Genomic DNA, 16,287 nt, shown 5'->3' with positions numbered 1-16,287 from the left:
CAGCTTAGACAACAGCCATAGTCTAATCCATCTCACAGTGTAGAAGTCATTCCATCACTCACCATATCAGGCTCCCCACACCATGTCCCACTTTCTAGGGCATTCCCTGCTTTTATAGATCACTTCTTCCACCCTCTGACACCAATCAAAATGTACCTTCTATTATAAAAATATTTGGGGGCAGACTCGCTCCCCACGTTCTTCTGATATTAAATTTTGCCACTCCTGCTGCCATCATCAGCCAAATTCCTGTATAGAGAGGTAAATTGTCTTTCCCCTGTATCGCCAGTAAAAGCCACTTGGCCACAAGAGGCACCTGTAGCACACTACCCTGGACATCACCCCCGTCACTACGCACCAGCAGTCTAGGATAACTGGGTATTCCCACTAGATATGAAAGAAGGTGCCTTTCTGGGCACAGCCCTGATGCACTGTAGTGTGTTGGCCATCCCAATCTTTTTTCTTTTTAATTTCTTTTTATTGAGCAAGCTCATAAGACAGTACGTTATGAAACGTATATGTATGTACACGGTTCAGTTGCTTGATAATGACATAGGTGGGGGATTGGGACAAACTATCTTATGCAAGAATAAGCATGGTGTTAAATTAGCTGTTCTATCTAGGACCAGAAGATATTTTTGCCACGCATACACGTCATACTTTACAGAATAAATGGGACAACGTCACAGGCTCTTGGCGCCTCTATGCATTTCTGTATCTGTTCCATGGAGACTATATTTTTTTCAATTTTTTCTTCAACCCCCCCCCCCCCCCCCACACTTTTGTAGACCACCTCTTCCGCTCGCTGACACCAATCTAAGTCATTCCATTCTGTTGCTGACGGTGGGGGGGAAGGGAGGGAAAGGGTGCTCCCCAGCACCTGGCGATGTTGCGTTTTGCGTCCCCCGCCGCCAATGCCAGCCAAAGTTTAGTATGCCACGGCCAGTCTTCCTCCCCCTGAATCATTCGAAGGAGCCACCTGGCATCCATTGGGACCTCTGTCCCAGTTACCCTTGACATTATTGTTGTAACTCTTTGCCTGAATGACCTGATCTTGGGGCATTCCTAAATGATATGAAAAAAGGAGCCTTCCTGCTGGCAGCCTCTGATAATGACCAATTAATTATACTATGGTCGAAACGCTGTCAATGCATATATGTGGCTCTAACTCTAGAGGGCGCATTTTTTGCTTTGTGTTGTTTTTGGTCTTGTTCTGAACTTTCTAATGTGTATAATTATTCCCTCAGCCACTTTGTGTTTACACTTTGCATTGTTTACTTTTTGTGTGTACTGTGTTGAGCGCCAATGTTTTTGTATGTCATCTAATTAGTGATTAACTAATACATTTTGTACGGCCAAAATTTAAAATTGGGCTTTTTGTAATTTTGCTTTTTTGAGAAAAAAAAATGTGCACTCTATATGTATACTTCCTCTGATTATTTCGTTTTGAATAGTACAAGTAAGTTTTTTCTCTTTTGATGTATGTTCTGTATATATATAAATGTTAGGCTTGAACCTCTGTTAGGATTCTACTAGCCTCTGACACAACGCTGTTTGCGCCCCTCGCAGTATGAACGAGTGTACGTGGGTAGTAGGAGGGGCGGAGTATCTTGAATTGTATCAGCCTAAATCGTGTGCGGAATCTGATTTCTCTGGGACCTCGGAGGGCCTCTGTCCAATTGTCATCCTCTGTTACCCAGGTCATCTACCCAGGCACTACGAAGGGGAACTAGGGGATCTGGAGCAGTGTTTAAGTTTTTGGTATATTGTTGACGTCCCTTTGTCAGGAATGGGGTCCACTAGTAGCCTTTCCTCTAAAGGGGAGTAATCTGGGATGGCCGAACCTCGTTGTGTGCATTGTTGCAGGGCATGTGTGATTCTCAGTTAGGGAAATCTCTCGGTCGGTGTTAGGCTATACTCCTGTTGTAGGTCATCGAAGGGGAGAGGTGCACCATTTCTCCACACATCTCCGATGTGCTCAATTCCTATCAAGCGCCAACCCCTAAATCCCATCAGTGTGGCCACCTCCTGCAACCGGTCTCCCAGCCACAAAGATGTCATACCAGTCAGCCTTCCCTTCCATCTCAGAAACCCGTTTGCCTCAAACCAACATTTCACCAAGGCTGTAGTAGATGCTGGCTATTCCGGTAGTGTCTTGCAGGCCTAGAGGAGTGGTTCATAGTTTCTGCCCGGCATTGCTTCTCGATCTACTCTGTAGGCCGGATCCTCCTTGTCTGCATATACCCATTCCTTTATAACTGAGTTGCGATGCCCAGTAATATAGCCTGATGTCTGGAATGGCTAGACCACCCTCGTACACCCCCTCTCTGCAGTTTGTGTGGAACTATCCAAGGCTTGCCATCCTGCCATAGCAATGTACGGAGCTCGTGTGTCACACGCTTGAAGAAAGTTGGTGGGATCGGATAAGGAGTGCTCTGCTGGACTTATAGGAGGCATGGTAGGGCCATCATCTTGTATAGGGCGACTTTGCCCATTAAGGACAGTGGCAAGGTGCGTCAGTGTGGGACCATCCCAATCTTGTGTAAAATAGTGCGTGAATAGTATGACCTATGAAGTATTTTAAGTTGTCTAGTCTGGACTGGGCTCTAATATCTTTTTCCCTGGAGAGCCTCAGCCCAGTCGTCATCAAGTTCGCCTAGGTCTTACTTGTAGGTATTTCGTAGGTCTTCAAGCGGGAGTTTTTTTTAAATCAATTTTGGAAAAATCGTGGTCTTCCAGGGGTTAGGCATCTGGAAGGTCTACACCCTCCCAAATATATATATATTTTTTAAATCTCTTTATTAGCATCAGATTGGTCCGTATAAGCATACAATCACATAGTAAACCGATTACAGAAAACTTGAGTAGTCATTATACAGAATAGGCATCTGGAGGACGTGACCAATAATATTACAAATGGTGCAACACATTCTAGAAGTCTTATTTTCCTTTTTCCAGTTCTACATGTGAATCGCACGTGTGGAAGGATAATGCAAAGAGATATATATGCTTTCAAACATAACGAAAATGAATATGCCATCGTGAGAGAGAGAGAGCGACAAGCAACACATCAATTATGATCAAGGCAGTAACCGCATTGGCATAGGCAGACGAGGATTGATGGAATGACATATGAAGAGACGTAAGTAGTGCAATATCTTCAATCGGGGCCAAGTAGACAAAGAAACAGAGAAGAAAACACCCCTTTCTCAAACATCATCAACAATTGGATCGGCAGTTCCCGTCTACCCCTTCCCAGTAGTATATTAATAACAAGACCTTCATAACGCAACAGGCAAAGCTCAACTGTCATGATATTGATACCTAACCCACCCCTTCCGGGACAATAGAACTGGCAGCTTGGGATTGTGTAGCCTGCGTCAATTTGCTAACGTACTGTCGGTATGGGCCCCAGATATCCACTGGGCGTGAAGCTGTTGGGACCTGCGTGGAATATTCCACACTATTGACATTACAGTGGGCAAGACTGCGTAACATGCCTTGGAGTTGGGGATTCGTCTGGACCCCCAGAGTATAGCAATTTCCCTTTTTGCGAGCAAGAAGCCTATGGCAGCAAGCTTCCGCGTGGCACGGGGGAACTCAACAACATAACCCAGCAGCGCAATCTCTGGTATGGGCTGCATCTCGCATTCTAAAATGTCGCCCAAGATGCGGTGCACTTGCAGCCAGTAGTCATGCAGTTTAGGACAAGTCCATGTAAGGTGTGCAAAATCGGCATGTGGGGCCTTGCATTTGGGGCAGCAATGAGGCCTGGTTGGGTCTATTTTGTGGGCCAGGGCCGGCGTGAAGTACAGCCGCCTCAAAAACTTGAAATGTATCAATTTGTGCCTACTATTAATGGAGACGTCTTTGGTAGCTTGGCAACAAGCAGCCCATTGGTCATCTGTGATAGAACCACCCAAATCAGTTTCCCATGCCGCACGGACCCTCGCGTCCGAAGCAGGAAGGGCCGCCACACAGAGTCTGTACAACTTAGAAACCATATGCGCGCCCGTTTGGGACTGAAGTAAGAAAGTTAGGGCAGCCATGTCATCTAGGGGTAGTGGGAACGAGGGGAACTGCGCTCTAAGCATGGATCGTACTCTGGTCAATACAAACGAATCCATAAACGTCCGGTCAGTGAATCGCTGATCCTCTGACACCGAAAAGACGTGTCCATCTGGGAACAGGTCCCCTATCGTGGTGATTTGATATTTGGACAGTGTGTTGCAAACCACTGTTTCAGCGGTGATAGGGAACCAGTGTGGGTTCGGTAGTGGAAGAGCTGGCGAATACAGCACGTCTATCTGGAGTAGTCTACGCAGTTGCATCCAAGCCCATGACGTAGTGGAAACAGTCTGTATGTCTTGTGGGTCTCGGGGTAAGCCTTTGGGTAGTACCGTTTTGAGGGCAAGCGGTAACACCAAGTCCGCCTCCGGCCTCAGATATGGAATCCGAGCGTCCGGGTGAAACCAGGGGTGTGCATAAGCGCATTGCGCGACTAGGTAGTAAAGATAAAAATCGGGCACCCCAAAGCCACCTCTTTCATAAGGCAGTGTCAGGATTCGCCAGGAAACTCGTGGGTTCTTGTCTCCCCACACCAACCGCAGCAGCAACGAGCGTAGTTGAGTGAAGAAGATTTTAGTGAGTGGGATCGGAATGTTGTTAAATAAATATAGAAAACGGGGGAGCACAATCATTTTAATTATGGCGATACGGCCAGCCATCGACGGAGGGAGGCGAAGCCAACGTGCGAGATTATCTTCCAGAAAGTCCAACGCCCGGCCATAGTTTAGACGAATCATAGATACCGTGTCTAGATGAATGTGGATACCCAGATATTTCACCGAGTCAGCATTCCACTCAAGCGGGAACGGGCAGTCCCAGCGTTCTGTGGAGCGGGTGAGTGGAAAGATGTCGGATTTGTGCCAGTTAATACGAAGGCCAGAGTATTCCCCAAAGCGGGTCACCTCCAAAAGCAGGGGTGCAAGATTGATCTCCGGAGACCGAACATATAAAATGGTATCGTCCGCGTAGAGGGAAATGAGAAGCGGACCCGGTCGAAACTGGAGCCCACGGTGCATGTGGTGTTCTTGAAAGTGCCGCACCAAAGGGTACACCCTCCCAAATATGGACTTGCAATGCATGACCCAGACATAAATAACAAAAAAGCTTGACGTCCACCAAATCCTACTCTGGCAAAGGACCTCCAATTGTATAAAGGGTCTATCTCGCCACACGTCAACCAGGTGTTCTATACCTATTGTTGCCCATTGGGAGAAACCTGTTACAGTGGCAACTCTATGGAGTAGGTCACTATGCCACTGCGGGGTCAATGCTGTCAGCCAGACTCTCCAACATCCACCTGCCTCTCTCCAGGTCTTAGTAACTAGTCCCATATGTGCTGGTAACTTCTTATCCAGTTTTCAGCAGTAGAGGACTGCTTCATGATCGCCGTTCCTCATCGCACCTCTATCAACCCGATAGGCCGGTTCCCCTCGGTCTGAGAAAGCCCATTCATTGACCACTAACAGTTGAGTCCCAGTTGTAATTCCTAAAATCTAGGATTGAAAGCCCTCTGTCATAGACCCCTCATTGGAGTTTACCGAGGGCAACATGTGGTGCTTTGCCATGCCAAAGGAGTAAGCGGGGTTCATGTTCTACCTTAGTAAAAAAAAACTCCATCAGAATGAGATAAGGTGTGTTCTGCAGCACAAACAGGAGTCGTGGAAGGGTCATCCATTTATAGAGCATAGCCCTGCCTATTAAGGACAATGGCTGGGTACGCCAATGTGCCACTTCAGTTTGTAGCCTCTCCAGTTGGGAATTAGGTTCCTCTGTACACAGTCATGGGTCGCATAGATGTTCCTCCCAACCTCCAGCTGCTCCAATTCCTCATATCAAAGGGTCTTGGTAAATCTAAGATGCCCAGGGTTCAAGTGCTAAGACAAAAATCAAGTGTGAGAGGGGGCATCCCTGACAAGTACCCTTCCTCAGTGCAAATATATGGGACATAACCACATTTACACGCACCCTGGTCATGGAGGCTTGGCATAACAGTCTTACTTACACAAAATGTTGGTCCAAAACCCATTCTAATTAAGATAGCAAATATATATGGCCATTCTATACTATCAAATGGCATTTTGGCATCCAAAGTCATAAACACTGACTGTTCGCACTAGGCAGGCCAATCAGGTGCAATATTCCATAAGGACATCTCAAGTTGAGGCGAGTACTCCTGTGAGGCATGAAGCTGGACTGATCCACGTGTATTACGGTAGTGAATAATTTAATAAGTCACGTTGCCAAGGCCTCTGTCCTACCTTTCGCTTTTACGTTTATTGGGGATATAGGCCTATGGGAGCTAGTCATCTTGAGGCTTACCTTGTTTATGTATCACCAATACATAAAACACAGACTGCTCTCCTTCTAAATCCCCAACGGCCAGCTACGCTACGCCGACCTCTCACTCGCCACCGTCCCGCGCATCCGAAGAACAACCACCGGTGGGAGATCCTTCTCCCACCTCGCCGCCAAGACATGGAACACCTTCCCACTGAGCCTACGACAGACCCAAGACCTGCTGACCTTCAGGAGAATACTCCAGACCTGGCTGTTCGATCAGTAGCGCCCCCACCTACACCCCCCAGCGCCTTGAGACCCTCGCGTGTGTGTAGTGCGCTTTACAAATGATTGATTGATGGTGGCTGTACTCTGGTCTTCGGGAAAGCAACCAGTAGCTTGCTCCACCTGAAACCTATCTAGCATAGGTTTGGCTATTGTGTAACTCATTCCCTTAAATAATTAAATGGACCGGCTGTTTGGTCTTGCGGCCTTACCAGATTGCAAGTCTCAGATGGCAGTGGTAAGTTTGTCCTCCGATAGGTCTGCCTCCAAAGCCTCTATTGCATCACCTGTGATCCTCTGCAGGGGAAGGTCCTGTAGAAGGTCCTCGCAGTTGGCACCAGTTTCGGCGTTCATGGTGGTGTATGGATCTTCATAATAAGATGCAAAGGTCTCCGCTATTGCAATCAATACTAGTGGTCTGAAGGACTCGCTCCCTGTTCAGAACAACCACCACCCAGGAACGAGCTCTAGCTCGCCTTTCGAGCCAGGCCAGGAGTTTGTTTGCCTAGTCTCCTCTTCGTCACATGCAATGCTATGTCACCAATCCATGGGTATGCGCTGCGTTGTCTGCCAAGGCCTGTAGGTCATGTTGACAGAGTAACCAGTGGCACAAATCTGCTCCGCCCTCTGCCACTGCTCTGGACTCTTAAGACAAGGATATCTTTCTCTATGACCTCACGTTCAACTCTAGCATCCTTCTTTCCTCCTATTAATTCTTGGGCTTGTCCCCGTATGACCGCCGTAAAATGCTTCCCTTCGAGGGTAGGCGGATGTTACGAACCCCTGGTTTTCCTGAAAATACAGTTCTGCTGCTGCATTCAATTTTCACTTAACCTCTTTGTCCTGCAAGAACCAAGGGTCGGCTCTGGGGATGTGGAGGTATACTATGTCAGCCCCCTAACAAAACCCCTACTGGGGAATGATCAGAAATCCCTTATGCATAATGTGTGATGTTCTAAAGAGCTCAACTTGATCATGGTGTGTGAAAATGTGGGTAGGATGGAGGATGAACCGTGAGCAGCTGAATAATGTGTATTGTTTTAGTTGAGGTTTATGGGTCCTCCATAGGTCTACCAAGCCCATCGCTAACACAAAGGTGGGCAGAACATCTTCATCTGACTGTGTGAGTAGAGTGCTCAATCTATCTATCCCAGGGCTCATAACAGCATTCATATCGCCTCAAAGCAAAAGGATGCCTGTACTCATTTGCAGGAGCAGGGCACACATTTTTTGAAGGATCGTGGTTCCTGTCTTTTAAAAAAAAAAAAAAAAAATTAAGTGCAGTTTACATTTCACTTGCAGATTTTGTTCTGCCGCACACGTGTCTGAGAGAGTACGGACGACCTGGGCTATATCTATCTATCTATATATATATCTATCTATATATATATATATATATATATATATCTATCTATCATATATATATATATATATATATATATATAATCAGTTTCCACTCCAGCTCTTCTCCCCCACAAGAGATTCCGTAAGCAGGCTGGAGCCAGTCAATATACTTATTTATTCAGCAGGTTTCTGCTTGTGGGAGAGAAGAGCAGGAGTGGAAACTGATTTGGAAGCTAGTATGCGTCTCAGACACACCCTTGTTATGGTGCACCATGCCTATTAGCAGCAAGATCGGAGTATAATAAATATATATATATATATTTTTTTGTATACACATTTTTTGCGCTGTGGCAGTCACGACTGTACAGTTATACATAAGTCAGAGTTTTCATAGGAAGAGCGATTTTTGGTTTTGCAAATAAGTTTGGCACTGTTGGACAAATTTGAACAAAACTGCCAAAAAAGTTCAGTCACCTCAGCTCCTATCTGAAAAGTTTTAGGGTGATCCGTCTAGCGGGGGCAGAGTAAAACACAATTTTTTTTCCCCATGCAATTTTCTTTAGGGTTTTGAACAGCAAAACTGCTTAAACAGCTGAACAGATTTCCCCCACATTTAGCAGAAAGCAAGCTCTTTTTCCAGAAAACTTGCTTTTTGTGATGTGGTTGCAATCCGTTCAGCCATTTTGATGAAACTAAGGATTATGAAGCATGGCACTATCTAGTGTGTAAGGGTAGTATTTAAGCATTAAGGAATTTCCCATTGTAGAATATTGAGCAGCTCCTTGTGAGACAATAGATCATTTTTAAATACCCCTTCCTTTCTTTTGGTGTGAATTAATGTTACAGTAGGGAGGACGAAGAGAAGGGCGGTACCTCTCTCCCCCCTGTGTTGTGGAAGTTTGTTGGTGCCATGGATGGTTGATACCAGGTCATTGGGCTTTGGGAAGGTTTTCATAGAGTAGATTGACTAAAAAAAATAAAAACATACTGTGGCTTTTATCTTGATCACTCAGACAGCCCAAGCCTCATTATAGTGCCATATAGCTGGAGCTTTATTGTGCTTATAGACAGTATCTAAACTTGAAAAGGATTGTGGGTATTCCCAAATAAATGTAACCATGTGTGCAGGTCCCTATTTCATTAACAGTACAATAACTAAAAAAGGTCTCCATAAAAGAGCTCCATGATTAAGGAGCCCATCTGTATTACCAGCAGTGGTGTTCAGATGAGGTGTAACCCAATGATGAAGCATGCCACCTATTTTGGTGAGTGAGAGTTTACATCTTTTTTAAGTAACCTACTCTGATCGGTATGAATGGTCTTTCCAAATGGAGGGAGTACCAGTACACAGAGCTTAGTTTTATGTCCAAAGTGCTCTTTAGTTATTTTGTAACCGTTACCTTTTAATCCTTATAAAAAAAACAGCAATAGATTTTTCAAGACTGTTCCAGTTGCTGACCCTTGATGTGAGTTGTTTGGTTGTTATGGTGCGTTATTCTTCAAGTGAATTTACCGTTTGTTTATTGCAGTGCTACCACCACTAATAGTCATTGTCTCTCAACCAATCAGTGATCTTATAAAGTGCGACTACTCACATGTGAGGGTCAAGGCATTGAGTGGGGAAGAGGCATTCAGGCGTGAGGGAGAGTTTGGGGGGGTAGTGGTGGATATGTGGGTCAGTTGAAGAGCTAGGCCTTGAGGTCTTTCCTGAATTGCGGCAGAGATGACTATTTCCTGAGGTGCAGAGGCAGGGAGTCCCAGGTCTTCGCAGCGAGGTAGAAAGATGTTCCTACAGCCGTGGTCTTGCGGATCTGTGCAATGGTGGCCAGGGCCAGTTGTGCGGAGCGTTGATGTCTGGTGGTAGTGTAGAAGGAGAGGTGGTGGTTGATGTATGAAGTTCTGGCATTGCGGAGGGTTTTGTTGATGTGGTTGAGAAGCTTGAAGGTGACTTTCAGTGTATTATGTTGCTTGGCAGGTGCCCCTAAGTTTGTAATGTCAGATATTGGTGAGTATTTCCTTTATGACAAAATAGTAATGTTTTTAGTATTTCATGGTGTCGAACTGCTCCATGTGGCATTTTTCAGCTTCTCTTCTGATTGTTTGTTGGGAATAGATATTGGATTCTTAAAGGGGAGTTGTGCAAATCATTCCAGCAGCCAGGTTAGGGTTTACAACTTATTTGCATGAAACATTATGGAGTTATTTTAATATACCACTTAGTACACTGGTGTTACCAAATTCTGTTTGATGGGGGAGAGATGCTCACACCAGTCTTGCTCCCACTTGGTTTGATGCAGTGCATCTCTGTAGGGCTTCACTGCATCAAACCAACTCGGAGCAAGTCTAATGTGAGCATCTGTCCCCTTAAACATAACCCACAAAATTAGAAAAAAATGACAACCGGCCACTTAAGTGACAGCTGTATGTTTGCAGTAAAGTTTAAATGTGAAAATAAATTTACCATAGTGTATAAATTAGTGGAACAGTGTGGATTCTTCCTAGCAGTCCGGTGTACTTAAAACAAATATAGAAGACCTTATTAGTTTTAATGTACATCAAAGGAAAAAGAGTCCTCTTGGCACAAAGAAAATGTAATGTAGGCTTTGAATTGGTGTAAGCTTAAGACGTGGCTAAAACTCAAAGAGAACACCGATATTGAATGGAAAGAATAATGTTCATTGGTAAAGGATTGGACCACCATCCCCGACAGTAATGTGAATTTCTTTAAAGGCAGGTATGCACACTTGATCAAGAAAAACAGTCACTTACAGTGCAAGAGAGCCGATAAGTGAAGGAACTGACCCATGCCTGTGTTGTGGTGTACAGTAGCAAAATGCGAATGATTAAAAAGAACCCTGGGCGCCGAGAGCCGGCGCAATGCTCCTTTCTGTATGTATATAAAGTTGTATTTTGTTTATTAAATTAAATAAAATCGGCAATACGGCTAACCTCTAGCTGGCCCGACCTAAAAGGATATTCGTTGCATTGGTGAAAAGAGTCAGTTTTGCTCATCTGCCACCGATGGTGTTTCCAATTACATGGAGTTGCCTAAGTGGGTATACGGGCGTGTTCGAATAGATAACTGTGAGGGTTGCGGACACCATTTTTGGCAGCGCATTGAGGCACATTTATAATTCCAAGGATTGTATTAGGGCCCCATGAAACTTTATATATTGATTGCATAATTTTAGCTTACTTTATAATAGATCAGAACCTGGAATCTATATAAGCACGCACTGGATTTCAGCTGGGGTTAAAAGGGGACTATTGCCGTTGTTTTTTCCCTTTTGTTGTATAAATTGCCATTTGTTCCTGCAACTTCATAAATGGAATGCCCCCTAGCGGCGCATGTTTGAGATTCGCGTTATATAGATGTGTCTGCAAATACTGCTCCTGTCCATAAATCTGCACGAAGTCCGTTTCTCCTTGTTTTTGTGTGCAGCGTAAGGTTTGAGAATTCTCTGCAGAGAGATCCATACGGAGCATCTTTAGAGCCTGCCGCAGCGATGATCCTCGGTGGGCAAGCACACATTGAGCCTTTACGTCACTGGTAACCACTGTGCCTGGAGAGGTCGGTGGGGGCGAGGGCGCGGAAGGATGAACGCGATGACTGAACTTCCTCCGTCAGCAACAAACAACATTCTGGCACGATCTCTTAGGCAGGCGGTCATATCGGAGCCTGTTGTAGCAGCTGCACGTCCTTGCACATGGTTTGAGCTTTTATTTTACATTTCCCCCTCCAGCTGGATCGTATCCAAACAAAATAGATCTCTGAAACAATAGGTTCATAATAAATGATATATCTTTGTGTGCACAATCTGTTTATTTTAACTCTTTAATGAAAAGTAATGCAGACGCATTATGCAGGCCATTATTTAACATACCGTGTAATAATCTTTGTTGACTTTTACAAACCCTCCTCTTCCTTATGTATCTTCAGTGCTGCATCACGATCTCTAGCTTTTTGTAGCGTGAATCTTTTTCCGGGTTTACATACTGTGAATTATTCCGCCATCTAGTGGTTGGATCCAGTCGATGGCGCTCCCTGATTATCCAATTATGCTGCTCAGGGGTATAAGGTTAGGGGCATGCTGTTGGTAACTAGAGCATTTTCGTGGCTTTAGTTCAACAGATGGGCTGCTTGACTATCTATATTCATACATCCGTTTGCTGTGGCAGCTGAAACTACTGCCGCATATTGTACTCTTTTGTTCTATTTCATCCGAGAATGGAATGCTAGGAGTGTAGTGAATAGAAGCAATTACAATGAAGATGTGTGTTTTCTTACATTTTAAGTAACCTATCATAATACAGCTTTGGAATGTGTACAAAGCACTCTTAGGAGTGTTTGGAGTAAACGGTTTATAGATTTGTTCAAAACAGGGTCTAGTAATAGTCTGAAATAACTAAATACGTTTTTTGTGTTTCTTTCGTAGGACTTGGAAGCCGCATTTCCCTGACCCACCGTGGCCCAAAGAATCGAAGTATGGAATGACATGAAGGAGATAATTTAAGGATTAAAGGCATTTAAGACAAACACCTTAGTGAGGTGTAGCACAGACTTGCTTGCTCTGGTTGTTGATTTTTGGAACCAAGTGGTAAAAGATGGCGGATCAAGGAATGTTGAGTTTGTTTGGCGAGGATGGCAATCTTTTCAGTGAAGGTTTGGAAGGGCTTGGAGAATGTGATTACTCTGAAAATGCAGTTAACCCTTTGGGGCAGCCGATTACAATGGATCAAGGGTTTGTTTCATTGCAGTCCCCTCTACATCATACTCCTCCACATCAAACTCAAACAAAGTTGTCTCACTTTGATCACTATAACCAATATGAGCAGCAAAAGATCCATCTTATGGATCAGCCCACCAGAATGATGAATAATGCTCCTGGTAACGGAATAGCATCTCCACATTCGCAGTACCACAATCCACCAGTCCCTCATGGTGGTGGTCAAATGGGAGGCTACCCGGCCATGCAAAATGAAAGGCATGCACAGCCATTTGTGGATAGTGGCTCCATGTGGGGACCGAGAGCTGTTCAGGTACCAGATCAGATCAGAGCTCCCTACCAACATCCACAACAGCAGCCTCCAGCACCTTCAGGGGCACCAGGCCCGGGCCATGGTCCGCACATTCAGCAGTTGGGAAATTTCATGACTCGCGATTTTTCAATGCAACAGCATGGTCCACCACAACAGCAGAGGATGAATCCGTTTCCACAGGGTCCTGATGGCATGAATCGGGGGAATCCTTTTCTTGGCTCTTCAGCATCAGGCCACTTGTCTCATGTACCCCATCAGAATCCCAACATGGGTCCATCTTTACGTCATTCAGTACAACAGTTTCATCATCACCCCCCTTCCCACCATACAGAGCCTGTTCATAGTCCTCGATTTTCCCCTAATCATCAGCAGGGTACTGTTAGGACACAAAATCTTAATTTTAATTCTCGAAGCCAGACAGTACCATCGCCTACTCTTAACTCAGGACAGTATTCGCGTTATCCTTATGGTAATTTAAATCAGGGATTGGTTAACAATACAGGGATGAATCCGAATTTAGGCCTTACAAATAACACTCCGATGAATCAATCTATTCCTAGATACCCAAATGCTGTCGGATTTTCATCCAGCAGTGGTCCAGGACTAATGCACCAGCAGCCCATTCACCCTAGTGGATCACTTAACCAAATGAGTACACAAACTATGCACCCATCGCAGCCTCAGGGAACCTACTCTTCTCCTCCTCCCATGTCACCCTTAAAAGCAATGAGTAATCCAACTGGAACCCCACCTCCACAAGTTCGGCCTGGTAGTGCTGGAATACCCATAGAAGTTGGAACTTTTCCAAATATTACCCATCCTCCACCACAGCACCAACCCCCAGGTGGAATGGGAATGGGACAGAGGAATATGGCTCCTAGAAACATGCAACAGAGTCAGCCTTTTGTGGGCATGTCCCCAACACAAAGGGAGATGGGTGGGCACATGAGACCAAATGGTTGTCCTGGTGTTAGCCAGGCAACTCCACAGGCAATACAAGAACGATTGATGGCTGGACAACATCCAAGTCAACCGCAGTCTTTTCAGCAGCAAATGACAAATTGTCCTTCAATGCAAGCCCATTCAGCAATGCATCACCAGTCTTCACCTCCTCCACATCCACATCATCAGTCATGGACACAGCTTCACTTGTCACCTCAGAACACGCCTCAAAAAGTGCCTGTCCATCAGGTAAGTCTAAGAAAATGTTTTTGTGTATCTATATATCTATCGTATGATCGTATGTGTATTTTTCTAGTCAAGTGGTACATTTCCCACCCACAATTTGTTAAAATGAGTTGTTCTTGCTGCAGCACTTCATAAAACATTGTGGAAAATTGTGACCATAGTTAATTGCATTTGGTTTCCTGCACCTTTCTCCTAATGGCCAATAATTCAGTTGAAAGGTTGAATGTCTACTTCACTGATACTATGGCATTATCTTGCATAGTCAATCCAACTAAACTCCTATAACTTGGTATGTTAAAATTACATGTTGCTCATTTGTAAACTGAACATCGTGGCATGTAGCAGAATGATGGGTTAAATCTGTGCAGGGATTAATTTGTGTAATGTACTGTCCCGACAGGTCCTAGTTTAAAGCCTGTAGGTTTTTCTCACTTTGTGTGATGACTCAACTGAACACATCGAGGACGCTTTTGCGCATTAATCAAAATTCAGCATTATTAATGAGGTGCAATACACTAATCTGTACTCGTTTACTTGTATAGGGATATAATGCTATTGCTTTTGAAATGATTTTGATATGACCTGTTAGAGTGCATGTTCCGTGGCTTATGCGTCAGTCATCTTGTTCAGTGGATGCCTCATCATGTTTGTGTTATATTATTATTTTTCCTGCACTCATCAGCAAATTATGTTTGTTTATTGTTGAATGACAATTCTTGAAGAAGACTCCAGCAGGAGCTCAGTATTGTATCTTTTTATCCCAAGTTTTTTACGCTTGTGCGCAGTGTTGCATTCATTCACAGAGGCTCACTGTTGTTCATGTAAAGAGTTTGTTCTGACACCTCCAGATGATGCTTGGTCAGGTGGGACTGAATCAATATTCATGTAGGTTGCTAGAGTTTAGAACGTAAGGCTGTAGGTTGATTCTAAAGTCTTTCTGATTTTTTTGAAAACTCATTTCTTTTGCTCACACCTTTGCACTTTGCTTTCTTGGGAGCAAATTTCCTATATAATCCCTCGAATTTGTGGGTGAGCCAGGTGATTTTGGGTGCTACTAGTGCTGCTGTCCGATTCCTCACTGATTTTGCTGCAGATTTAGAACTTTGCTTATTAATGATTTGACTTGCTGCACAAGCACTTTATTATATCTGTATTGTACTTACAAAATGTTTCTAATCCTCATAAATTTCTAATTCTGCCCTAGTACTCACTTATTGAGTCAGTCTTTTCTTATTTAACTGTATTCGTAATGTTCTGTTTTTGTACCTTGTTGTTGACACTGCCTCATGAAATTGATGTTCAACAACGTCCCTGATCCCCCCCCTCAACAGTGGGTGTGCCATTGAGTTGTAGGATTTTGGGGTTACTGCGCAGTCACAATATTCTTATATTAGAATGTTTCTGTCTGAGTTTAATGTGATTTATGCCGGATACATAGAACGGACTGATCACGCTGATATTTTTAAATTTAAAGTCAATGTGCAGGTTCAGTAACGTTTGCTCCTAAATAGTTCAATATATACTTTTCCAGTATTGGATCTTTCATAGATTCACATGCTTGAATCATTCCCAGTCATCAAAGTGGGAGTCCCACAGTACTACAATAAAGGAATGTGTATTTCTACAATAGATAGAATGGCTATTATAGGTTTTATTGGCTATTAACTATAGGTTTTATAGCCTATCTTTCCTTTTTAGGTCTCGGCCTGATGCATGCGCTGGTCTGGCCGAGACATTTAGTAGCTGCTTTGAAAAGTGCTACTTTCCCAGCGACCAGCTTACTATCACGCGCACAAGAGCGCGCGCATGTGCGTAATAGCAAGCTGGTGGCGTCAAGATATCACTTGTGGTGACGCGCGCGCACCACGCGCGCATTTTTTATGTTATTTCCCGGCCGCGCGGCTTTACTTTTACAGCAGCGCGTCCAATGCTTGTTTATTTTACCATCAATTATCCCCCTCCCATCACTTTTATCCCATGTTACACACGACCCCCTATCCGGCTTATGTTGCGACTTTTCACCTGACTTCCCATTTCTCTTTAACTATAGTTTGCAGTCCACTTGAATCCCTTTAGTTTGCCGTT

At 44.4% G+C, this 16,287-nt stretch overlaps 1 protein-coding gene across 4 annotated transcripts in view; it reads left to right on the top strand.

Annotated features, from left to right (window-relative positions):
* The window catches only part of CHD7 (chromodomain helicase DNA binding protein 7), a 771,490-nt gene that overhangs the window by 96,767 nt on the left and 658,436 nt on the right, over positions 1-16,287 (top strand). For all 4 annotated transcript variants that reach the window (XM_078687262.1, XM_078687261.1, XM_078687264.1 and 1 more), the window contains exon 2: positions 12,411-14,205. In XM_078687262.1, the coding sequence (XP_078543388.1) occupies positions 12,580-14,205 (1,626 nt within the window). In that variant the 5' untranslated portion in view covers positions 12,411-12,579. The remainder of the gene's footprint in view (positions 1-12,410; positions 14,206-16,287) is intronic.

Source organism: Lissotriton helveticus, chromosome 4_1, assembly GCF_964261635.1.
Source record: "Lissotriton helveticus chromosome 4_1, aLisHel1.1, whole genome shotgun sequence".
In the NCBI taxonomy this organism is placed as follows: Eukaryota; Metazoa; Chordata; class Amphibia; order Caudata; family Salamandridae; genus Lissotriton; species Lissotriton helveticus.
This window is presented reverse-complemented; position numbering and strand designations above follow the sequence as displayed.